The sequence below is a fragment of the Poecilia latipinna genome, unplaced genomic scaffold, assembly GCF_001443285.1.
Source record: "Poecilia latipinna isolate Pla-1442-1.1 unplaced genomic scaffold, P_latipinna-1.0 Scaffold386, whole genome shotgun sequence".
Lineage (NCBI taxonomy): Eukaryota > Metazoa > Chordata > Actinopteri > Cyprinodontiformes > Poeciliidae > Poecilia > Poecilia latipinna.
The window spans coordinates 142,628-169,445 of NW_015113002.1; the positions used below are offsets into that span (position 1 = coordinate 142,628).

The following is a 26,818-nucleotide window of genomic DNA, read 5'->3' on the forward strand; positions in this document are numbered from 1 at the left end:
CATGACAGGTGTTATGTCATGTTTATGATGGTGTCATGACAGTCTTATTCAACCCCCTTCAAATAAAGTGTTACCGAAATTTTTATTGTAGATAAATTTGTACTTTGTAATTTTTGTTGATCAGAATATTACAGCTCAACCAATGCCTGTGTGAAGACAAATGGTTGAATTTCTCAGTGCTTTAGTACCAGACAGCGCTGACACCCCGACATTACTGATATTTTTCAAATGAAACCACGGGCAACTGCGATTCAACAAAAGACAAATACTTATTGAATTGAAACAGCCAATAAACCACACAAAAATTTGGGTATATGCTGATGATCTGTTTTTTTCTTTCAGAGCATTAATAAGACATCAAAAATCCACTGCCATGTCATTCAGCCAACCATCAGTTTACACACTGAGAACATCGAGTAACTAGGCATCAATATTCCCAACAAGCTGACACGTTTGAATTACATCCCATTAATTAAAACAGAAGACATGGATTACAATCTATATCAAAATAGATTTAGAAAAATATTACATTAAACTGCTCTCTCAATTCATCATCTGTAATTACAAAATGCTAGACTACATCAGAACTTTGCAGAGAGACTATAGGAGCAAATACTCCTATGAACAAGTCAGAAACCCATTAAAACCTGGCCAATAATTGGAGCATGAAGTCACACACACTGTGATCCTACCTTTAGGTTCTGTCCATCAAAGGGCAGGGAGCCACTGACCAGCGTGTACAGGATGACCCCCAGACTCCAGACGTCCACCTCCGGTCCGTCATACTTTTTCCCCTGGAAAAGCTCCGGGGCGGCGTACGGCGGGGAGCCGCAGAATGTATCCAGCTTGTTGCCTAAAGTGAACTCATTGCTGAAGCCGAAATCGGCAATCTTTATGTTCATGTCTGCGTCTAGTAACAAGTTCTCCGCCTTTGAATAAAAGAGAGGGGAAAACATTACATAAAGTACATCTGTGGTAACGCTTCCAACACATACCACCAAACAAGGAATCAAGTCTGAACAATCCACACCATTTAGTTAGAATTTTGAACAATGCTGGCGACATGTTTAGAAGACAAATGAGAATCCTGAGAAAATGTTTATTTGTCCAGTAAGCAAAGCATTAAACCGACACACAGGGCCGAGGTGTTGGTTGTCCTTTATCCATAGTTAAAAAAAAACATATTTTTGTTGATCTTTTGCTGACTAAAGAGTTGACGTTTTTACCTAAAGTTAACTTCATTTTTGCCAGTAGAGGTTAATTTGTGAGCTTTTTTTTTTTTAAGAACTGAATCATTAGCAGGAGATGCTAATGTTGCTACATGACTGCACATGTAGAGCAGGCAGAGGAGGCTGCTCTGAGCTCCTGTCTCATTAGCCTCTTCATGGATCACTGATGATCCGCAGAGGAAACGACTCAGCAGCTCATCTTGGCTGAACGACGTTCTCTGCTCTACAGCTTAAAAAAAAAAAATATATATATATATATATATATATATATATATATATATATGAATATTTACACAAGGAAAGCACAAAGGGAGTGGCACGGCAACGGATGTAGCAGGAGCCACGTGAGAACAGTCCAAGATGTTGGCGTGTGTTTACGGACACACTCCAGTGGGACGCAGTGATCCAGTTCAAGACGGGCGTCGTCAGCAGGCGGCTTTCTGGGCCGAGTTAGAAACGAAGCTCTGACCTTTTCTACCAAATAAGCCAGACATGACTGCCTTCCAGGTGGGGGTAGCATTAAGCCCTGCTATTATTGAAATTATTTTCAAAAGTAAAACTATGCGTACTACTTTAAAACAATGTGCATTTTGGTGCATGGAGTAAAATTATGGAGTAGTTTGGAGGAGGAGTTAAAGAAATGCTCTACTAAAAATCAATTCAAAACACTTAAAAAAAAAGATTAGATCAGACACTTTTGAAGTAACAATAAGGAGAATAATTTAAGGTTTGCAACTTATATTGTTAACTTGATGAACACAGCCCTGAAAATTTATTCTGTATTTGTGACAGATTAATGCAAGATGATTCTTCTTCCAGCTCTCTTTTCACTCATGTAAAGTGTTGTAAGAAAATGTAAATTAATGATGAAATTTGTTAAATCAAGCAAATGAACTGATTTATTCTTTAGTTGTAGTAAAAAAGAAAAACATCTATAATTTTTTCCAGAGTATGTAAAGTTTGATCTCCAAGTCCCACTGCAGATTTCCACTGTAGAATACTTTCACTTTGTATTGTGAAGTGTGAAAACTTCCTGCGTGTGTTTTCAGGTTTGTGATTATGTTGCTGAACTCACCTTGAGGTCTCTGTGAACAATGTGCTTCTGGTGGCAGTACTGCACCGCCGATACGATCTGTACAGGGAGGGGGAGACGAGCAAGAGTTCAGCACAGTGTCTGTCCGCTGTTGACTTGTCAAACTGTGATAAAGGATGTGGTGGAGAGCGCGATGCGGTTGGCGCCAACAGGAAAGATAATACTCTGTGAAGGTGGCGCTAAAGACAGAAGAGAGGTGAGAAAGTACAGGCAGAGGCGTTTCATCACCAGCAAAGGCCGAGTCCTGCTGCGCCTTACGACATTTATTCGTAAGGCGCACACTCTGAGCTCCTGTCTCATTAGCCTCTTCATGGATCAGCTTTCTATGGCACATTATGAAAGCAAACTTTTATGTGGCAAACATGAAATGGTGCTGTAAGTACACATGGCTTTCAGGTTTTATTAACACATTAATCCTTTGAAAAGTGGCTTGAAGTTGTGTTTTGAATCTAAATTCTGGTCTGACCAGAAAACCTCCTTCTACATGTTTGCTGTATAATTTACATGGATCATGAAAACATCAAGACTTCTTACTGCTTTCCTTTACAATGACCAGGAAAGGCAACTTTATTTGGAAAGCATATTTCACCATCAGGACAGTTTAAAGTGTTTAACATGATTAAGAGAGAGAGAGAGAGAGAAAAATAAAGTGATACATTGCTTTTTAGTGCCAAAATAAAGGAAAGCAAAAATAGACTATAATTCATGATACTGCAGTTATTATAATTCAAAGGCAGCTCTAATAAATAGATTTTAAGTCTTAATTTAAAGGAGCTCAGTGTTTCAGCAGACTAGAGGAGCATAGCAGCTGAATGGGATGCAGAGCAGACCAGAACCAGAAGATCTGAGAGGTCTGGAAGGTTGATACAATGAAGCCATTTCCAATAAGCAATAAATTAATTCATCGCATGTTAAATTAAAACGTTTATTGCAAACATTGTTGTTGTTTTTTTTAAGTGTCTTTTTCTACCAAAAACTGGATGATAAAAGTCTTCAGTCTGGTGCTTCAGTCTCAACTGGGCCTTTGTTTGAAGGGCAGTTTTTACAAAGACTCAGAATTCATTTTATTTGTCGTTTTTGGTTTTTATTTGAGATATTTAAAATGTTTTCCAGTGTTAAATCTTTGCAAGAAATGAGCGTATATTTAATCTTTGAGAGGACTGTATATTAATATGACTATTATTATTATTATTATATTAGTGGAAACACTCTTAAGATGATATTGCAATAACTTCTGGGACAATTTATCCTAATATAAGCAAAGTTTGTTAAGGTGACAGTCCCAGCCACACCTTATTGAATGTGTTGCCAGGTTACTTAAACTTTTCACTATGGAAGAATTGATGATGTCACCAGGCTTAAGTAGTTCAGCACCGGGCCAGCTTATTGGTACGGTGAACTGATTCAACTTCTCTGTTCAGTCTTCAGACAGGCAGCAGAAGGAGGTGGAGTCAGGAGCAGAGGTGTGAAACCAGAACACTGCAGGGGGAGAAAGTTGGGTACCTGTCTAAATTTAGCCCTGGCCTCCTTTTCCTTCATTCTTCCATGTGCAACCAGGTAGTCGAACACCTCACCTGCAAACACAGACAGGGAAGTCAGAAAGCGCCTGATGGCGACTAGGGAAAGGTTGGAATTCCAAGTGGGAGAGATACGTGCTGAAACCAAGCGAATCACAACTTCTAAAGCTCAGCAGATAAAAATAACATTCTCATGCAGCTGGCGCACTACGCCCCCCATGTGCATGGTTTGAGGGCATTTCTTGAGCACACTGACGAGCTCCAACTCCAAACTGAGCCCCTCCTGGAGGCACAAAGCTGCTGCTGCAGAGTTCCAGGAGCAGAAGCTTCCCCGGTTAGCATGTCTACACACCGCTAGACCGGCGCACGGCTACAGCCGGTTGTGTTCTGAATCAGGCTGGCTGGGAAATAATAATAATAAAAAAAGAAAAAAAGACAAAACCAGCAAGAAGCCTTCCTCTGTGCATCCTGAAGACATGAATGAAGCCCCACTCCTCACCCAGAGGTCACCTGCAGAGGCCAACAAAGTGTGTGTGTGTGTGCGTGCGTGTGTGTTCGAGTGTGTGCATGTGTGTGTTTGGACGTGAAAGCTTAATCTGTGAGCTCAGACTCAGGAGCCAATGAGAGAGAGAGATGGATAGAGTGGGCTGTCACCCAAAAAGCAGGCCAGCTGAGCTCTGAACACAGGAAAACATTCAAGGGCAAAAAAGTTAGCAAGTTAGCTAAGAAAAAAAACTAAAGTGTAACACTCCGACAGAACTGGGACTGGAGTTTGAGCTGAACAGAAATCTGAAACTGTGATTTTCAGGGGGTAATTTAAGGTGCAAAGTAAATATCAACTAAATGCTAGTGTGTCATTTGAACGTACAGGTTTTTGTTGCTACAAGCTAAACCAGTTTATTGAACCAGTTTATATGTGTGGTTATTAATATTGCAGTGGTAGACTATAATTTTCTAGCATCTCAAATCTATGCTCTGCATATTGATAATATATCTAATCTTCCATATGAGCTCATCAAAAATGCTGATTATGCTGATTGTGGGATGGTTGTGTGAAGCTGACTTGGTTTATTTCAACTTCTTCTGGAAATGTTGCTGAATCAGTACAAGAAGTTCATAAAATTGGAAGATGTTTAAATTCACATATTATCTGGTAAGAATTAAAGACAAAATTTCAATCTGTGAAGCTCAGAAATCTTGTATTTTCTAGAAAATTTCTCAGATTAATATAAGCTCAGATATTTGGAAGAAATGTGTTCCTTTTTTCTCTTACCTTATTTTTACATTTAACATTGTATTAATCTGATTTTTTTTCCCCTTTTTATGTGAGCGCTGCAGCTTTCCTTTTAGACTACAGAATGTGACCTGTTGGAGCAAAGCAGCAGCAGCAACAGATGATTTTTAGTGAGGAGAGAAAAAACACAAACAGCTGAGCAGTTTTCTTTCGGGGTGCACCGACGGCAGTTTTCTGGATTATTGCCGATTTTGGCAAAACCGATTTTTATTTTGCCTGAAAAGTTGATTTTTAGATCTTTGTGGAGACAGATAATATCAGTTTCCCTTAAAGGTATCAGCAAAACACAGATCTCAGAAAATTAAGGAAATCGGGACCAATTTATCGGCTGACTGATGCATCAATGCACTCCTACTTCGCATCTGTTTTGCTTAGAAAAACCTTTGCTTTGCCGTTGGGCGTAAAACTCATGTACATGTTATCCTCCATCCATCTGAGAAAATATTGGTGAAATATGGCGGACCGAGCGGCGCTACGAGGGGTTTTTATGTAACAACGCGAGATGAAATCATTTCAGCTCACCTCCACTGGCGTACTCCATCACTAGGTAGAGGGTCCTCTCCGTCTCAATCACCTCAAACAGCTTGACTGCAGAAAGAAAGGACAGACGGAGGGAAAGCCATGAATTCAATTATATTGAAAAAAAAACAGGAGGGGAGAAAAGAAACTAATTCATGGACACGAACAAGAGCCACATGGAATAAAAATGGACCTGTGTGTGTGTGTGTGTGTGTGTGTGTGAGGAGGTAATGTAAGCATTGCATGATGAGGCAAATCAAAACTCAATAAGTACTGCACAACAAAATGGAGTGTTTTTTTTTTTTTGTTTCTGGTTGCCGATACCAGCTGAGACTCATCCTGCTACATGTGGAAAAGGTGGGAGAGTAAACAGAGATGAAGAGAAGAATCTCTCTTATTATTCTAGTCACGTTTCCTGCAGAGGAAATTATGGGGCGAGCAGAAAGGAAATGAAAAATGAATCATCGTCAAATCTTGTTAAATGTTAAAACTGTGACTAAGCCACACAATGGCTAAATGGTTAAGTGATTTGTCAAAAACAAAGGGGGGAAAAATGCAGATGCTTAATATCAAGTTAAATATTTTATATTGGAAGAACAAAAAAGAAACTGATGTATTTTGGAAGCAAGATATAAAACTAATCTAATCAACAAATGTTTAATAAAAAAGAAAACATTCCTATTAGGTTATAAAAAATAATGTGCTGTATTTGTTATAATTCTTTAACCTTTTTAATGTCCCATGTACATAAAATACATCTTTAAAGGCTTATTACTTAAAGGGGCAGTATTGGTGTTTTCCAGGTAAAAAGTGCCATTTTATATCACAGTCAAGTAACTATATTAACTTCAGATGTTAGAAAAATGCTGTATATATCAAATATGATGTAGAAGAAATGTTACTTTGTAACTTGATGCCTTGAAATTGGGTCTCTGTCTCTTTAAAAACCTCTGCTCTGTCTGAAACTCTGCATTCAGGAAGTCATCACAACATGGCTCCTCTATTAGTCCTTTAACGTTTTTACCAGTGTTGATCTGAGAAGTAGCTCCTATAACGAGCTCAGCAGCTCCACCAGCTGTTTGCTAAATGCTGCTGGCTAGTCTGAAGGAGCTGAGTGGGGAAAGGCTGCTCTGTGAGGTCAAAAAATAACAAAACATGATGTAAAAGGTCAAAAAAGGGGATTTTACATAATACTGCCCCTTTAAACTAAAACCTTAGCAGAATCCTTCATCTTTTATTTGCAATCATCAACCTCATTTCTTTGACTAGGACTAGACTGCTAGAACCAGCAGTTTTGGTTCTCAGCAGTGATTGGTCAGCTGAGCCTTTGGAAAGTGAGGCGAGAGGCTGAAACAAAGATCAACTTAAGAGTGGTGTCGTTTTTCCAGGAATATCTTATGATATTCCTTTAATTTAAAGTTTAATTAAATGTCTGACAATGTGTGCGTTAGAATAAACAAAGTTACCAGATCTTAATTTGAGCAATGATCTTAACTTTTAAAATCATATTTTTAGCTTTTCACATGTGGACACAAGCGTCTCGCATCCTAAACCCTTTCAGTGGGATGTTGCAGCCTCTCTGTGTAGAACGTTTCAAAGATCCACTTACCAATATTGGGATGATTTAAGATCTTCATTATTCTGACTTCTCTGAAAAGCTGTAAAGGACAGACGGAGTTAGATTAAAAACTTTCATATTTTTGCTAAGTCTACCAAAATGAGGCTGAAACACAGTAAAACACCAAATCTATAGTTTGTACCATTTATAACCCCAATTTCGTTATAATCCATGAAATTTTATTGTATGGTTTCTACAATGACTGAAGTTTATTATTAATATTATTATTCATATGGAAATTTTATTATTCATTATTTAGAAATTTCATTGATTCCCTGCCAAAAAAAAAAAAAACTTATAATAAAATATTACGCCAGGGTAAACAGATCGATGAAGCACAATGTATTTTATTCTCTCTAAACCCCAAATAAACCAATAAAACACAACCAATTTTTTTGTTGATTTTCCAGATAAAACTGCTCAATTTGCTTTTAAAAGTTCCAAAAACCCTTAATTTATTAATTTATTTCTCCCTTCTTGGTTGATATAATTTCAAAAAGCTGCTGAGCTGGGAGGGTCAACCAGTCTGACCAGGAACAATTTCACAAAATTCAGAGGAGTGAGGAGAGCAGCTGCAGCCAAAACCGCTTCACCATTTGGCTGCACATCCAGAGCAGCACAGAGAGGAATGCATTATTAACCAGCTGTTCACTACACCATGCTCGTCCATCCCATAAAGAGCTAAAAAGGATTCAATCTTTCATGAGGTGGGGGTGGGGGGGGGGGGGGGAGGGGGGGGTCGGGCGGCCTGAGGAAACTGGAACACAAGAACAAACCATCACTTCCTTTATGCAACTGAGCAAAATGATGCAACAGAAGTTCTGCTGCATCATCATCAGAGAGGGGAATATTACCAAAACAACATTTTTATGAGAGTTTTCAAATATTGTCATTTGTGTTGTTTCTTTTAAGTGATTTGAAATTAATTTTATTAGCATAATTTGGTCCAGTCATAAACACTTGACTGTATGATTCAGAGACTGTATTGTAAAAATACATCACTGGATTGTTTAGTGAGTGTTGTTATGAAAGAAAATAGTATAGCTAAAAAAAAAAAAAAATCAGCTTTACCACAATAATTGTCATAGTGACTCTGAATACTAGCAAAACATATCAAACAAATTTTGTTTAGTGAAAAACTCAGATGAATACATTGTTTTAATTCCTACATCAGGTCACTAACAGGCCTCAGTGGGAGGGATGGGGGGAACGGATGGACGGATTCAAAATGTTTTTATTTTAGTCATTTTATTTAAAAAGTGGAACTTGTCTATTTACTGCTAAGGCTGAACAATCGGATCAATCGATTACTGAAATAATAGACTAATTTAGTAATCAATTAGTCATTAACTGGAGTACAAAGAGTCTAGAGTAATTAAGCCTAAACTGTATAAAAATATACACATTTTGTAATTAAGAAGAAAAACTTTCCAGGTGTGTGGATATCTTCTACTCTTCAAGTCTGAGTTTTAGCTTCACCTGGTTCAAAGTATGAAGAAAAAAAATGTCATAGTAAGCATGTTTTGCTATTGGATTATGAAGTGGTTATTCAAAAACAAAAAATGAAAAAAAACAACTAGTCAACAGATCTGTCAAATATTTATTTTCCTACTTTAACAATGCAAGAAATTTCTTTGTTGTGTATTTTTAATATAATGCTAAATAAGCTTCAGAAAAATCTGCAGAATGTGCCAATTTTTTAATCCAGTTAATCAACAGAATAATTGATCACTAAACCAGTCAGCTCCAGCCATGTTCGTTGTGTTGTCATGTTTCAGTTCATTTTAAAATTCTAGTTAAAACCCAAAATTTAGCTCTGAAAATTACAATAAGAAAATAAATATATAGGAAAAAAAAATTTGGATTTTCAAAGACATTTTGCAATAGCCTACAATATCACGAGGAAGAGAAATGTGTCAAAAATCCATTTTTCATTAAGTTATAATTAATCACTTCTACTTACTACATGGGGAGAAAGAAAACGTACATTGCTAACGCACGGAGCAGTGCAGACGGGTTGGGATTCTTTTCATTAGCATCCATAAAAATAACCATTTTTTCCCTGTTTGTTGGACATATGCCAACACGGTGTGCTACTGAGTTTGGAGTGAATGACATTTAAAGACAAAAAACTGAATGCATGAAGAGGCTCACCCTGGCCCAGCGGTATAAATAAAGACACCGCAGCAGGCAGAGTGTGTGAGCAACAGGCAGAGGAGTGTGGACAGATTCAGGCTGGTAGATGTACTGGGACACTTTCTGCCCAGAACCGTACACTGCTCTGCTCTGCCTAAAAGGCTAACAGATGGTGATAAACAGCAGGGGCCGCTTTCAAATTCAGCGAGGCTTCGAACATCGGATCGCCTTGAGCACACACACACAAGTTTGATCCACATTTCTTTTGGGAAATAAAGCAACCTTTGATTCTAGATGTGATCACTTCACAGCGACCCCCAGCAGACAAACTGCTGATTCATATCAGTAAGACACCAGAGTGTGTTTGGAGTCCAGTTCGACCGACAGATCAATGAGACCTGAAGCTTTAAAACGGTCTGAGACACAGAGATGCTGACTGGGAGTTTTTCAGGCCTGGAGGCTTCTGACCAGCAAAACGACAAGTTTATCATTTCATCAAAGGTGATGTGAAAGTGAGCAGTCAGGACAAATCTTCATGTTACAAGGTGATGCAGCTCGGCGAGTCAGACTGAACTCTGGTAAAACGAGTCCAACAGCTTTCCATGCCAAATAAAACAGTACAGAATGTCACCAAGTTTATCATCTAGACTCTGGTTTCAAGAATATTCAGCACCACTGAGATGCATATGATCATTTAGGAAATATCACCTGTTCAATAGCTTGTCTATTGAAAGGTTAAAACTAATTTACCCGCCTGTTGTGAATGTTGCTCAAGTCCAGTTAACCATCTAAATAAAAAGGGCAAAGAAAGTCAACTAGAAGATTTGATCAGTTCTGTGTAGGCTAGTTTCACTCAAACTCTAAGTTAACAGCATTTAACCACGTTACTCTGAACTGCAGTAGAAGCTTTTTCTGATTTTTTTTTTTTGTGCAGTCATGTTCAAACAGCCAACAGCAGCCATCCCATCTTTTACTGCGCCAGAGTTTTACAGGTAAAAACCTGAAGGTTCGTTCTGCTGGCACCGAGCGGTGTGAAAGTAGAGATCAATTAGCTCATGCCGAATGTGTCTGGAAATATCGCTTCAACCTCAGACACAGTGGAGATTCAGTCTGAAATACTGAATCTGTACTGATTCTATTAATGCAGGTGATTAATTCTATCATATAAATAAAGCAAATTTTACAGGTCAAAATAAACAGGAATGGGGAATCTGTTCTTTAGTTGTTTTAGAATATCGGCAGTAGGCTGTAACGATAAAACATTTTACTAGATGATAAATTGTCCCAGAAATTATTGCGATAAACAATAATATTGTTGTTCTGAGACCATTTTCAAGTAATCGCAAAATAATGCAAAACATATATCCTCAAAGATTAATAAATGTTCATTGGAATTTAAATTTTAACAGTGGAACTGGAAGACGTCTTACATATCCAAAATAAACACACACAAAAAAAACCAAGTAAAATGAATCATGAAGCCTTTGTAAACAAAACTATCCTTCAAAAAAAAGGCCTAGATGAAACCAAAGCACCGTTCTGAAGACTTAAACAGTTTTTGGTAGAGATGAGAGAAAAACCAAAAATCATGCAAATGAAAATCATTGAGCTCACTTTAATTTATCATGTAATCAATAGATTTATTGTTTATTGCGACAGGCCTAATCAGCAGGTTTCAGCAAGACGAATTCAAGACTTTTTAGACCTTTTTAATAGCATGAATAAAATTTAAAGTAGAAAAAATAAAACCTGGGGGAAAAGAACAGAGGAATGAAATAAGGTGACCACATTATAAACTAGGTCAAGGACAAAAACGTGCCACTGCAACAATGCGCGGCATGCTCTGACTACATCTGTTTCGTCACCAAGATCAGGCGCCTTCAGGGGAAGTAACACATAGCTTGAAGCTAAAAATCACAGACGCTGTTAGCTTTCACAAGCTAGAAGTCCAAAAGGAGGAACCGAGTCTACACGTTCCCATTTCCTGTATCCACTACAACTGATCCGGGATGTATAAACAAGTCTGAGTGGGCTAAACATTAGATCACTTCCTGGGTTTTATTTTTATTTGTGTGCTTTTAAAACATCCGTTCCATCCGGTTACAGGCTGAGAGATGAGTCACAAAAAACAAATTACAGCCTCTGGAGTTTTAACCGAGACGAAGATGTGTGTTTGCTGTTTACTGCAGCAAAGCCACGTTGTTTATCTCAGCTAGGACTCTGAACAGGTTCTGTTCAGCTCAGCCCGTCACTGGGATCCTTCAGCTCTCATCTGGACAAACAAATCGGCCTGAAGGAACAAATCCTTAAACTAACAGTTGAGGACACTTCAATATGTAATCGCTGGGTCTGCGTCCAGCCAGAACATTTCAGCACAAGAAATCTGAAAAGTCTGAACAAGCCATCCTCCTGATGTGGAAAGTTCTGACGTAAAACAGGGAATCAAAACAGATTGGTTTACTCATGCACCAAATTGTTCCATTAAAAAAAAAAAAAAAAAAAAAAGTTGTGATGCACCGATATTAATACTGCCGTTATGACCGATAATATATACCTTTCCCTATACTTTCGACATTGTTTGAAAGAGACCACATCATCTACATTGCTTTTCTGATTTTGTTAAATATCTTCATAAGTCAGGGCTGGACGACATGGCTGAAAAACATATAATCATTTAAGAATTTCTCAACAGTCAATATCATAAAATGTCAAATAGGTTTTTGTTTTAAATATGTGAAGTATTACCAAACTAGTGATGTGTCCTTTCCTGTGTTATTGTTTTGTCCACAGTTTTCTCTGTCATTGTTTTTTATTTTTAAGCAGCTATGAGGCACTGTGACGAAACCTGAAACTGCTGCTGCGCAAGTTACTCAACAGGTTGTTGCTAGGTAACCAAAGCATGAGTAAGTTAATCAATGCAACCAACTTTTTTTTAGCTCACCGTGAGAGGCTGAGGAGATTAGCTCTTCCCTCTGCCTACATCCCCCATAATGCTCTAGTCAGTGGGCTTAAATCTAATTGAGGAGTTCTAGATGAAGAGGAGGCTGGATTTATTTGCAAGCCACACTTTTCAGATTTTTTATATGTACGTTTTTAAAAAATGGAATCAATGTATCAATTTCATTTTAATGTTATGCGCCAATACTACTGTTTGTCAGACCTGAAAACACTGATGGGGTACTGAGTGCATATGCAGGGCTCAGTAAGTCCCCAGTTCTCTTCACGTCAGAAAACCAAAAGACACGTCGACTTAAATGAGCCTCAAACGTTAAACCTCCCACACAGGTTGAAACAGGGAGGCGCTGAAGATTAATTAACTCTTTGTTATTCCTTACATAGGGGAGCTTTTACTTTGAGAACCTCAAATAACCAAGGCATGGTTTTCTTAGATTACTAAGCTCTGCATTTCCTTTTAATCCAACACACTGGATGAAATGATCCGAGTTCAAACATATTACCCAAGCAAAGCAGTTATGAAAAACTAAATCTTCCAACAAAAAACATTTTTAACCTCCACCTTCTTTTTTTTCTTCCTAAAGAATAAAAGAAAAAATGTTCATCCATGTCAAAAGCAGCAGCACAGATTTACATTCCACATTCAGTGGGCTCACTGTTGTGCTAATATTGGCTAATGTTAGCTTACGTCAGAAGATACTGGGGCATCACAGACGTTAATGGGTCAACTTGCTAACTTTAGCTTGGGAAATTCATTTCGAACAACAACGACTGCCTTCGGCTGAAGTTATATAATCCTGATTTAAAGCTGCTGGTTAACTAAAAATAAAATAAACTTCTTAATGGCAGTACCTGATGTCTGATTAAACAATGCAGAATGAAGATAAAAATAGTCTGTTTTTATTTTTTTTGTTTGGATGAAGATTTGTTGTTGTGATTTAATAATAAAAAAAAGTGTGCATGCTAACAGACTTAGCTTTAAGCCTCCTCTGTTTATCTTTCATCAAGACTTAAGAGCTGAACTCCCACCTTGACCTTTGACAGCGATCCCATCCAGAGCTTTGGAGAGTTCAGATGTGTCAACTCAACAATGCATAACAAACTACTGAACAGACATCTTTAGGCTCTAAAGACAAAAACACCCTCCTGTCTGCCATCAGCCTCTCAACCATTTGCACTGTTACATAAAAGTCTAATTCAGGTTGGCTGTTTTTCTGGAGCGCTGGCCGACAATCCTGCATCATCCTGACCAAATGTTTAAAATCAGCTGGTACGCCACTTCTGGAAAGAAACTTTCACAACAGATTAATAGAATTATTACCACAGACAGGACAGAGGAAGGGCAGCAAAGATCACAGTCTTCAGGCTGAGCAGAGATCTTTAAAAAGCCTCAATTCCTGATTCCAATTTTAGCAAATACTGATTTTTTTTTTGTCCAAAAAAAAAAAAATTACTAACTATAGTGAGGAAGACACTAAGCTGACAACAGTGAGGTGATCTTTTTTGACAGGAAATTTGTTTACAAATAATTCATTTTATTAGTGGTTTTGATTGGAAATACCATACCATCGGGTTCATCTTCTTTTTATTTACCGTTTTTGGTTGTTGTGTTTTATTTGGAATATTTAAAGTATCTTCCACTTCCAGTGCGAAGTGATCTGTGCAAAATTAAACAAAATTGCGTTGTTATGACATTGTCAATATATTACTTGACAATGATCTCAGAACAACAATATTATGATTCATCGAAAATTTCTGGGGCAGTTTATCATCCAGTAAAATTTGCTATCATGACTACCAGTGGATGGGATTGGCTCCACATGGAAGTAGTGCATCCCTAGCCAGAAACTTCCTTGAAAAAAATCTAGGGTAAAATTTACCCTTTATTTGTTAAATGAATAAAGGGATGACCAGCATTCCATATATTTAGTGCTTTATATCAGTGCAAAATCTTTCTTTGTTCTTTGTTTGAAAAAATAAAATGTATTGCTGATTGAACTAAAATATGTCATAATATTTTAGGCCTTGCCGCCTGGCTGTACCCTGTATCCTAGTTCTGCTATGTTGCTATTGTAGTCCTATTGTAGACCTCTGTCCATCGCCACCTTTCACAGTTATGGATTCTGAGGTCCGGACTGAGATATTCCAGGCCAAAACTGTGAATTCATTGGGAATTCCAGTAAAATATTCCATCATTCAAGCACATGGAGTGGAATGTACCTTTAGTTTGGCAAATTAGCTCACCAACTGTTGGGTAGAAGAGTGTTTTAAAAGAATGAGTGAACGCTGATAAGACTTCTTTTAACGCCTGGCTGAACCAATCTGTGACTGGATTTCCTTCATTTCACCGAGAAAAAGAAAAGAGAAAACAGCCAGTTTGTCTATAAATGGAAACGTGACATGAACATGACTTCAAGTATTCAAACACTTTTTTTTTTTTATCAACGTGCCCCGCTTCCTTAAAATAAACATTAAAAGAAGTCAAATACTTTCTGGAACAGCATGAGGAGTAATCTGACAACCATGTTTTTTGTTTTTTCTTGGCGGTGACAAAGCAGGAACCTAAAAACAACAAGAACCAACACAAAGGCTTCACGACTTGCGTTTCTGTGAACGGCGGCGTCATGACTCGGCGTCTTTGTGTCACAGCAGACGCCAAAGGGCCCGGGCCCCTGAGCTACAAAGGCAACAATCAATGGAGCTTTGGAAAAACTGATGGAAAACCACTGGCCAAGCACCGAGGGAGACCAGGGGCAGAGAGGAGAGCCGGGGGTGGGGGGGGGCATCGGCAGCGGCCGTCTGCTCGCCGCTCTCATCTGTGTGACGGTTTCAAAAGAATGAGTCGATGCTGCTCTCATTTCCCCGAAAACTTCAGAGCCGGGAGTCACAGAGGCATGATGGGACAAAACACTCGTCTGCCTTATTAGTGAGGACAATGCCTCCCCCCCCTCCACCCCCAACACCCACCCCATCAAAGACACAGGAAACGGAGCTCAAGTTGATGACCGCAGACTGATCATCTAAGAGCAGAAAACAAAGTTCCTGCAGATTTCTGGAAGTCAAGTTTAAGACTTTAAGACATTTTTTAATTGCACCTTGAATTAAAGACTGAAAACAAAATGTATTGGTTGGTAACAAAAGTGAGCCAGTAGCAAAACCAAACCTCATAGCCTCATTTGCACTTACCCATGATACACAGAAAAGTTAGCAAGCAGTTTAATGTTAGCAGCTAGTTAGCAGCAGCCTCAAAAACCTCCAGTAACAGAAGAACATAAAGACATCTACACACGACTCAAACATTCGCCTGACAAAAATGTCCCATGAGAAAAACCAATGAAATAATTATTTTTTTAGTTGGAGAAATTACAGATTACTTTCTTTTTTTAAGACCTTTTTAATCCCACCTCAAATTAAATTCAAGACCGAAAAAAATAAATAAATGTAGGGATGTTTAGGGGATACTGCTGCCTTGTTGTTAAGAATCAAAAACTCCCATAATGCCAAGGTTTTGGTGCACAGAATGCACCTACCCGTGAATGAATTAGTCAACTTCTTTTTATTTTTTTGCTGTAATCCAATTTTAATTTGCCTGGTCATTAATGGTACTAATAACATGCAACCACAAACAGACTTCTGTGTGAACAGTTTATAACCCCAAAGTGACCCACAGCTGCAGAAGAACGCAGCGCTCCGTTTACAGACTGACCATTCAGGCTCCAGACACTTTAAAAACATATCTGATTTAGTTCCACATATAAAACTAGCACAGTTTGGATATTTTTGGGGGTGAAAAGTTTGGAATTGTGGCCAGACTGCCCAGAAAAAATAAAATAAAATAATAATTTAAAAAATTACCACAGAGGTCACATTTGGGGGAACAAAACAACAAAACAAAGCAGGTTTGGGTCACATTTGCCTGCTGTGTGAATGTAATAAAACTGCAGTCCAAATCTTTTGGGATTTGAATGTTCCACAAACTAATATTGCAATAATATATTTCTGATATGTTGTGCAGCCCTATCTGAGACTGTTAACAAGGTTTCCCTTCTACCAGGACAACAACCCCAAAGAGTTATTTATGTGCTCCAACGGTCCAGTCAAAGTCCAGATGGAAAGCATACTTGGTAAGCCTTGATAATTTACCTGAACTGACAGTCTCTATTCAGCCTGAATAAGCTGAAGGTATTTTGTAACAAAAAAATAAGAGACAACAATGTTCATCTCCAAATGTGTGAAGATGGTACTGAATGGTGGTGGTCTAAATATAAATGCACGCCACACCTTTCAGGCTTTTGTTAAAGAAAATGAAGAAAGGTTTGATTTTCCTTCCACTTCACAGTGTGACTGTGTGGGCACGCGGCACAAAAACACACCAGAGCGCACTGAGGTTTGTGGTTGGAACAGGACAGAATGTGAAAAAAAGTTCAAGAAGTACAAAGACTTTTGCCAAGAGCTGCAACAAGCAAATGAAAACCAACCCAGCTACGACCACTGGCCAGGAAGAAGACAATTACATTCATTCATCATGGAGGTTAAGACGATAGAGAAACTGGGAGGGGGGGGGGGGGAAACTCTTCTATGTGTAGTGAGAATGATCAGATGTTTTTTAGATTCGAATCGAATGCAAAGGTAATAACGCCGAGTCATCTCAACTTCACGAGCCAGAAAAGCCACAAGGTTACAGTCACATCTCTTCTTCTGCAGTCACCCAGCAGAAGCTGCTTGCTAGGTGCAATTTATACAGAAGAGACTGGAGAGAGCAAATTACCTTCTGAAGGCTGTTTGGGTTCAGCTGCGTCTTGTCTATTATCTTAATTGCCACCTGTGGAGAGGGGAAAAAATGATAACTTAGCCAGAGGTGGGAAAGTGTGAAAAAAGATGGAGCCAACACCTGTGTAATTAAAAACAACACAGGAATTGAAGCTCTATAAACCAAAGTGACTGTGGTGCTGCCATTCACAGAGTTTAGAGGCCGTCTGAAAGCACAACGGAGTGGAACGTCAATCATTTCTGAAATCAGACGCTCAGCAGCAGCAGCCTGGCTGAACAGATTCAGCGACGTGATTTCAATTCTTTATTCCACAAATTAGATCCTGTACAATTTAAATCTATAATTATACAGTTAAAGCTACAATAGTATGTGCATTTATAATTTATTTTTTTATATTTCAAACTCCATGTCTGTTTTTCCAATTTCTACATTTTGCTACAAGCCATCTTTACATTTCACATCAAAATAAAAACTACTTTCATTTTTAAATGTGAATTCTATTTTTACTTCTGAATTTTGCTCAATTCTTTTGTTGTTTTTGATTAGATTTCCTTACTTCTAATCTGATTTTAAATTACATTTCTATTTTACTTCATTTAACTACATTTCTCATCTCTACAGCTGCATCTTAGAGGGGCGGTATTTATAGTGCCATTTTACAGCACACTAAAGTAACTGTTACCTTCAGTAGTTATAAAAATGCTGTATATAACTCAAATATAAGAAACTTGAGTGTAACTCAACGCCTTGAAATTGGGCCTCTGTCTCTTTAAGAAGCTTCTCCTCTTTCTGAATCTCCACCTTCAGAAACTCATCACAGCATGGCTCCTCTATTAACATTTAGCAGCATTTTTACCAGCGTTGCTCAGAGAAGTAGCTCCTATAATGAGCTCAGCAGATGTACTGTTCCACCAGGTAGTTGCTAATTGCTCCTGGCTAGTCTGAAGGAGCCAACTTTAGCAAACTTACTTTTCAAAGTAAAAGACAGTGACCTCTGCAGCTTACCTCTCTGCCGGTGAGGATGTGCCGGGCAAGTTTAACTTTGGCAAAGTTGCCTTTGCCGATGGTCTTGAGCAGCCGGTAGTTGCCCACATGGGGTTGCTGCGACTCGTCCGAGCTGCGGGATCGCATGCCGGTCCGACCTGAGCGTGTGCTGAGCTCCTGGCGCCCGTTGCTGTGAGATGTGTGCTGTAGACAGAACAATAATGTTAGAGAACTACTGCAGTGCTTCAAGTACCAGTAAACTGTTGATTAAAAAAATCAACTTTTCCAGTTGATCACAGATAACAAAAAGGCTGATCTGCTGATTCTTGTTCTGTCCGTTATCTTTTTTTTTTTTTTTTGCCGGAAAGCCTGATTTAATCACTGTGGTTTAGATTGTAACTTAAATCAATCTAAACCACAGTGATTCAGTAAGTCACCTCTGTTTACACACACCAGGTGTGACTCGGGACTTAAACTCATGACATTCTCTTATTACTAGCAGAATTGCTTTCTCAGTCCAGAGTTGGGCCATTTTCAGCTTACTCAGCTACTAGGGAACTTCAAGATCTCACACATTTACAATCTGTTAACATTTTGTGCTAACCACATTATGTGGTGTGGAGGTTGTTACCGAGTGAAGAAGACTGAAGGAAGGAAGACGTGTTACTCAAGCAAACTAAAAGGAACATGTCAATCTGTGTCTGTTTTACTCAGGCTCCAGGAGACAGCTTTCAGCAGATAACAGGAAGACTGAATGAAGTGCAGCTAACACGATCTGTCCTGTTCTTTCAAAGTTTCAACTTGTTATGGAACATGCTGAATATGAAACGTTGGCAGCCTGCTGGAGGGCTCAGAGAAATGCTAACAGCTGGCTTAGCACTGAAATGCTTAAAGAGACACAATGCTCATCACGCTAAATGCTAATACAGAATGCTAAAGACAACTTCAAACAGAAAAAGAAATTGTGATGTTAAATTTTAAATGAGTAAAATCTTGTTTTACACTCACAAAGTCTAAACAATGAGTCACTGTTTAGTTTCATTCGGTTTGTGGTTCTTAAAGAAAATCAGGAAGAGTAAAAAAAACAAAAAAAACAAAAAACAAATCGAGATTGGAAATAAACCACAAATCTGACTGGTGCTGCTTGAAATATCACTACATTAAGTCAGTCATTTCTTCAGTAATGAGCACAACCACAGAAATACGACAGTTATCTTTTCATCTAAACAGATTTTTGTTTTCGGTATCGGGGTCTGACTCATCTCAGCCTCTTCACTGCAGAACGGACACCAGGAGCAGAACTTTACTACAGAATCCTTACAAACACTCCAGCTTTTGACTGTCCTTGGACATGCTTCACATAAAATAAAGCACTCAAAGGGTTCATCTAAATTAATGCTAGTGTTATAATACATGACCACACAAAGCCTTTCGAGTTAATAGAATGTGTGTGTTACACATGAAAGCTTCTCATCTTAGATCAAATGTACGGGTGCATCCATAAATCACACCAGTTTCCTTAATGTTTAGTGTCCAATGATCGTCACCCCACTGTTGCCAATTTAGCAACTTTGTCAATATATTTATAAACTTTTCAGAAAAAAAGGAAAGAAAATTGGCATTGGTCAAGATTGGAAGGTCACGCTTTTTCTTTTTTTTAATAAATTTAAAAAATAATAGTTAGAAATCAGTGACTGGCCAGAAAAGAGCAATTGGAGCACCACTAATAGAATGTGCCGTTTCTCATAAAACCGTTAAAACAGACAGTTTGTTGGTTGTTGCCACCCTGCAGTCGCAGTTGACAGCATCTCTTCTTTAGTCGCAGACAGAATGGTCAGGATTGTTTTAATTGGCCACATCATGTTTGGATAAAGTTACTGAAATCATTTGGAGATTAGGATAAATCCATAAGTTGGTTTATATCCACTTTTTATCAGCAGATTAAAAATAAATAAATAAGATAATCAGAGTTCATTTAAAAATTTTTTGCTCAAGATTCACAAATGGGGGAGGTTAAATGTTTACGTCACTTCTAAGACTGACACTGCTAAATGTTATGGAAAAGCACCAGAGGCACGTTTAGTTAAATCTCTCTTAACGGAAAGGCATGTGTGTCTGAATTAAAGCTAAAGGGTCAATCAATTAACCAGTCTGGGTAAACAAGCTGCTAGCGCACAACTTATGCTAAAGAACAACCAGAGCCAACACACCTCAGATAAAAACCGGCTCTAATAATTAATATTCTAACAATGCTGGTCATCATTGTTGGTCGTCTTCGTAAAATCTGACTGACGGCTGCTCTGGCGTCAGTCTCGGTGTTTTTCTGTCCCACTTTGGTTAAAACTGCGACAAAAACTTCTTTGGAAGTGGACAGAAAAAAATGTAATCGCTCACACCATTTATGAAATGCAGTCAAGCTAAAAAATAAAAAGGAAATACAACGATGGTGGATAAGGTTTGTTATGATGCAGCCTAAAATTAAGCTCAGTCACAGTTTAAAGTTGTGTTGTCACAAAAAAGCCTTGTTTGTCCCTTTGTCTCCAGTCAGCTGGAGGAAACAAACTGAGTAGGCCGATAATCGATGTGGTTCAGTATTGATTAGCAGGCAGTCTCTACCCCCCCTTCCTCTTCATTGACCCCCAACTATCCAACGCTGTTACCTCTGAAGAGTGTGTAGAGTAAAATGTGCTGTACAGGTGCAGAATTAGCAAATAAATTTGTAATTCAGTACATTTATGTCCGTTTAAACAAAATGTTCAAAGTACAGTTAGCACTGTTTTTCTGACTGGCATTGGCTGATGACAGACCTCATAACTGAGTCAGAAGGGAGAAAAGTGGACCGGTGTGTTTCTATTGCTACCAAGAGGAAAATGCAGAGAAGAGAGAACATTTCTGTCAGATAAAGATTTAAATTTAAGACCTACCTCAATGTCAGAAATAACTTATTTAACTTTTTCTCAACTTACTTCACAATATAAGTTAATATGACTTTTCAGCTCTTTGTGATTTTAGTTTCACATGTACGTGTTAATATGTTTTCATTTGGCAATTGAAATTTAGTTTTTCGTTTTTAAATTGCCAAACCCTAAGTTTACATTCTTTCCTGCAGTCAGTTCGTCTCTTACTTTTGTACCTTTAAAACTATTTCAGTACTTAAACCATGTTGTAGTTTTGATGAAATTGCATAACAATTGTTTGACATCCTATTATTTCTGCTCTGCTCCACATTCAGTCTAACCGACTTATGAAACGTGACAGATTATTGATGCTCTAGATCAAACCACAATAACCAAGTCAGCTCCAGTTGGTAGGGAGTCATATAACCACATTGCTTTACTGTAGACAATACATACTGCAAAAACTAAAAGTTACTGTGGGCAGCAGAAAAGCTATGAAGAATGTTTCTCAAATCTGTTAATTATGGCGCTTAAAGAAAAACTGGAATAATAAAAAAAACACAACTGACAGAATAAAATCTAGAAACATTCAAAAAGCAAAGGATGTACAAATTTAAGACAAACAAAATGTTAGACTTATGATAGAAAATCTAATAAACGTCTTGACTTTCGTCCATTGCATTTCTCAAAAATGAAAAGTCAGCACCAAAGCTTTTATGGGAGAAGCAAAGAGCGTACAGATTTACTAGATACCTTAATGTTTAAGATCAATGAGAGGAAATCTGAAAATATTCATAAATATTTAAAGCCTAAAGTTAGGATGACTGAATTTACGTCTTTTTAATACCTCAATGAAACCTGTAATTACGTGACTGAAGGACGGCATTTTAGAAAATGCAGAGTACAAACAGTTCCAATACTGATCGGGACAGACGTCACACTAACAGACGTCATCCACAGCGTGTCATACAGAACCCAAGATTGAAAGGACAGAACTTTTTTTGTCTTTTAAGATATCAGTTTAATAATTTTAGTTTTATAGAATTGATTTGTCTTTAACCGGGAGATTTTCAGGAAAAATCTCAGTGTCTCTGGACAGACTGAGCTCAGACCGCCAGACTAATGCAGATAAACCGCCTCAGGCCGTCTCAAAGTGCAGAGAAAATATCCTCAAAACATTTCGAGTCCATTCCCACCTGTCTGTGGCGCTACCTGGGTGTGATCAGGTCCCCCCGCTGGATGTTCAGGGTCTGTCATGAAGTGGGAAAGTTAACTTTTACAGTTGAAACTTCCACACAGATCAACTCTTTTTAAACAGGGATCAAATATGAAAAGCAAAACAACATGAAATCAAACTTTAAAAAAAAAAAAACTCGGTGGAGGAGCTGCAGTTCCAATCCGAGTCACTCGACCCTGAAAACGCCAGAGCTTGAAGGAAGTAGACGTGAAAAACATCAGTAGACCATAATAAGGTCAGTTTAACCCTGAACTCAGCCAGACGGATTTTCATTCTCCACAGGAATATTTTTGGGCTTCTGACTAGAAACAGCACTGCAGATAAAAATATAAACTAGGATAAGGTCACTGCAGGCGGAATAAAATAACTCAATATTAGAACCTAACTGTGCAAAAACAACATCTAATCCTAACATTTGGTTTCATTTTCCAGCTCCTGACTTCCTATTGGGAGACTGAAGAAAGAAAGAAAAACATTCCTTGATGAAAGTCCTTCGTTTCTTTCGGAGAAGTTACTCACAAAGCTGCGGTGTCTCCTGGCTGCCTGGGACCCTGTCATGTCTCAGCCCGCTGATAAGCTCCAACAATGCCGGTTCGTCCTGACTCCAGAGCCCCAGTAAACAGAGCTCCCGTTTTGTCAAGCCAAATGCTGACACGCCCAAACCGGAAACTGGCCCCATACGTTTTCAAAATAAAGGCACCTTCGTTCGCGTTGGGAACATGGAGTCCTACATTTCTTATCCGAGTTCCCATCAACTAAAAGTACCATCTAAAACTCCTTATTGGTTGGTTTATTGACACAGAATGGAGTCAGAGCAGGCGCCGCACACTAGCCGCTGAAGAAGCCGCTTCTTCCCGCTGAATCAATAGTTCTGAGCTGTTTGTGCTCCGTGTTATCTCCAGCTGAGTGCCACTACCGTGACGAGTCATGAGACGGAGGAGGTCACGCGCAGGTGTTTGGGGCTTGCAGCCGCAGAAATGGAGAAAGAAATAAAACAGGCGAATACTAGGGAACTCTTTTAGTGGTTAGTTGTGTTTTTCAATAAGAAAATAAACGCAAAGTAAAAAATAAAAATAAAAAAATACTGATACATTTGACAATTCCCCCAAAATATCGTTTTCTTTCATTTTCTGAGCTAATTTTCATATTCATCTCATTAGGGAACAAGCAACTTGTTTTAAAAATAAGGTTTTGATAGAGTGGACAGAAAAAAACATTTCTAAATGATTTTTTTTTTATCATTGTAGTTAGGGGGTACCCACGTATTCAGGCCTTATTCCTTGTGGTGGTGGTCGCAGGTTCGATTCCCGGCCTGGTGACATTTGCTGCACATCTTCCCTATTCTCTCATTACCCACTTTCCTGTCAGACTACTTTCAAATAAAGGCCACTAACACAAACAAAACCTTTAAAAAAAAATGTTGGTAGTTAGGGGAAAAAAATGATAAAACTAATGTAAAAATATAAATCGTTTATAAAATATTCAAAATAATTATAGTCAGCAGGAAGTTGAGAATCGTGTTTTAATGACTTATTGTGTGAACAAACGTGTGATTGTAACTGTGTTTCTTATTTAATGGAAAAACTCTAGTTGAAAAATTTTGTTTTTCAATATATGCAAAATATTGACAAAGTTTTGTACATATATGTAAAGGACTATTAACGGCGCACGTGTCGACATGACCCGAGTTACAAAAATCAGCAAGCCACGTCTGTCTTCATTGTGTTGTGGGACAGCAGCAGAACCTTCCATTAGTGGTGCACTGATTGCAGTTTTCTGGGCGATCACTGTGACCTGTCGATTCTGACCAATACTAATTTTCTTTTACCCTGAAAAGTTGCTAAGCAACAAAGTCGATAAGTTGTCAGCAGCAGGGATGTGTAGATGTGAGCTGGTGGGTGGGTCCATCAGTAATGTCCTCTCTCCTCTCTCACAGCAGGGTAAGAGAGAGCAGTGTAAACTTTTACAGATTTCAAGCTTCAACGACAGTATTCTATGAATTTTATTGGGATTCTATACAATTAAAAAAAAATAAAAATTTAACAGAATTTGAAAAACAGAAGAAAATTCTCATGCTTTCCCAGCATATTTACACAGAAAAATCTGAAGTGTCACTTTTAGAGTTGGAGGCAACAAAACCACCATGTATCTACAATGAAATCAAGTGTTTTGGTGCCAGTCTGCCAGTCCTGTGCACCTAAAGACTGAAATGTTTGCCGTCTTTTTCTTCCCTTCCAGAGCAGTTCCAGGTCAGTCAGGCTGGATGGAGAACATTTGTGATCATCAGCGCTAAAGTCTTGACCCAGATTCTCTTACAACGGGCCATTGTGAGACATAAAAATGCTTTGATGCAACTCATTAGCTCTGGCTGCATCTTCAGAGTGGATGTTGTGTTGGAAAGGAAAACTCTAGCCTCTGTCCAGCTCCATCCATCCTGATGCATGATGCTGCTGTTGCCATGGTGACTGTGGGTTCAGATTGTCACTTATAGGAATTTAGCATGTTGACCAAAAACGTTCAATTTTGCACTCATCACATTTTACTTTTTTTTTTTTTTGCAAAATGTAAATGAGATTTCTTATAGTTTTCTACTTGCTATATATATGTATATATCATGCCAGATTTGTGGAGTGCACAGCTTTACATACTACTTTGTAGTAGTAAAACCGCACAAAACATACATTTAGTTTAACTTCCTTATTTAATAAAATTGATTCAGCGTAGAGTATATTAATGTTAGATGCATTATTCTTTTTAATGATCATTTTCGGTTCACGTAAAGGATTAATAAATTGGGTTGAAATTATTCCGACCGAGGCCTTTTATTCTTTTTAAATTTCATGCCGGAAGCACAGATAGTTGCATCACAAACAACTTGACAACTTTTTGTTTCTCACAGGGGGGATTCAAGCTATCACGAAGGGGTGGGACCAAAGCAGCTCCGATCTGGAAGCTGACTGGATGAAACCCATTGGTGACAGCTGCGGCAGCCAATAGAAAGCCGAGAACGAAACTTACTGTTGCCTGCCAGAATCAGCAAGCAAAGTACTTTAGTTTTGTTCGTGGTTAGGCCTAAACATCCCGACTGCACCTTATTATATGTAAGAATACAAATTTGGCGTCAAGAAAAGCATTAAGCTTAGAATAAATATATACATCCACATCAAGGATGAACTGGACGTGATTTGACGTAGAAGTTGTACTTGTTTACGATTTTCAATCAAAGTATAACTCGCACCGAGGACCAATTGGGTTGTCATGCACACAAACGATAAAAACAAATCAGTGAAATTCAAAGAAACATGCGATAAACAAGCTCTTCTACTTACACTTTCCGTCACCTTCTCGTTGACCGTCGGTAAAGGAGTTTTTGTTGACATCATTTATTTGGTCTTCCTTAACCAGGAGCCGTTTGAGGTGAAAATATAATCCTCAGTTTTAAATCCACCAGCCAAGAAATCTGGTTATTATTGCTTTGCTTTGCAGTTCTCTGTGGAAAAACAGGCTCAGCATGGATCGTGACAATTTTCAGCCCAGACCGGACGTGTTAGAGCCAAGCACCTGAGATATTCCGGAGCGTAAAAAAATACTAAAATAAAAAAATACAATCAACTTATATTTAGTGTTTAAGCTGCGCACATAACATGTTCCTGCTGTAACCTTTGTTTGACTCGACAGGCTAGCCGGAGTCCGTCTGTCCGTTCGGCTTTCAGTCAGTGAAGCTAACTAAACTAACGTGAAGGCGCTGTCGGTCGTCACTTCCAAAAATCACCACAGTCCTCTTTCTTGCCCCCGAAAATGACTCGCTTTAAAATAACAACATGACCTTCGGTGGTAAAGGTGGGTGTTTGGCAGACGGTTTTAAAAGGTCCAGATGACTGAAACGCTCGCCATAGGCTCGGTTTCTCCCATCTCCAGCGGCCCAAAGTGAAGCGGGTCTGTCTGTTTTAGGTGGGACCAAAATGGCTACTCAGCGGCTGGGCTGGATTAAGATGCATTCAAGGACTCCTCGCTTGCCCGGATATCAGAAAATCTTAGATTTAATTATTTTAAAATTGCTATCCGGGCGCTGTATTATTACTAAAAATATAAGCACTGATATAAAAATGAATGAATGAATGAATGAATAAATAAATAAAACATCTGACCAGCGGAATATGTACTTCCACTGTTAAATTTCACAGAAAAGTTCACTGAAGAAAAGTTCTGTTATTTGGGTAGATGACAGCACACGAGGAATAAAAAATGAGCTGAATATTTCTGAAAGACTTGTAGTGTTCTCATATTTCACTGAATTTTCTGCATCCATACAGAATAAAAGCAAAAACCGATGACAGGAGAAGGTGATTAAAAGCACATAAATGAAGATGGAAAAAAGTCCTGTCTTGTAAAAGGTCCTTTAATAATCTCCAGACATTTTATATCAGTACAACAACAGATGTTGGATCTTTTCCATTTGTTATGAAAGAAAGAAAAAGGAAGGAAGGAAGGAAAGAAAGAAGGAAGGGAGGAAGAGAGAGGGAGAGGAAGGGAGAGGAAGAGAGAGCAAGAAAGAAAAAAATAAACAA

At 38.4% G+C, this 26,818-nt stretch overlaps 1 protein-coding gene across 18 annotated transcripts in view; it reads right to left on the reverse strand.

Moving 5' to 3' along the window:
- The window catches only part of mark3a (MAP/microtubule affinity-regulating kinase 3a), a 57,304-nt gene extending 31,077 nt beyond the window's left edge, over positions 1-26,227 (reverse strand). For 5 of the 18 annotated variants that reach the window (XM_015036952.1, XM_015036950.1, XM_015036951.1 and 2 more), the window contains exons 1-8: positions 25,580-26,225; positions 18,138-18,320; positions 17,130-17,183; positions 7,262-7,310; positions 5,656-5,721; positions 3,826-3,896; positions 2,305-2,361; positions 693-929 (exon numbers count right to left, since the gene is read on the reverse strand). In XM_015036952.1, the coding sequence (XP_014892438.1) occupies positions 693-929; positions 2,305-2,361; positions 3,826-3,896; positions 5,656-5,721; positions 7,262-7,310; positions 17,130-17,183; positions 18,138-18,320; positions 25,580-25,633 (771 nt within the window). In that variant the 5' untranslated portion in view covers positions 25,634-26,225. Of the gene's footprint in view, positions 1-692; positions 930-2,304; positions 2,362-3,825; positions 3,897-5,655; positions 5,722-7,261; positions 7,311-17,129; positions 17,184-18,137; positions 18,321-22,769; positions 22,878-25,579 lie in introns of those variants that run through there. The other 13 variants (XM_015036964.1, XM_015036957.1, XM_015036960.1 and 10 more) reach the window with 6 other exon arrangements.
- Between the last annotated feature and the right edge of the window lie 591 nt (positions 26,228-26,818).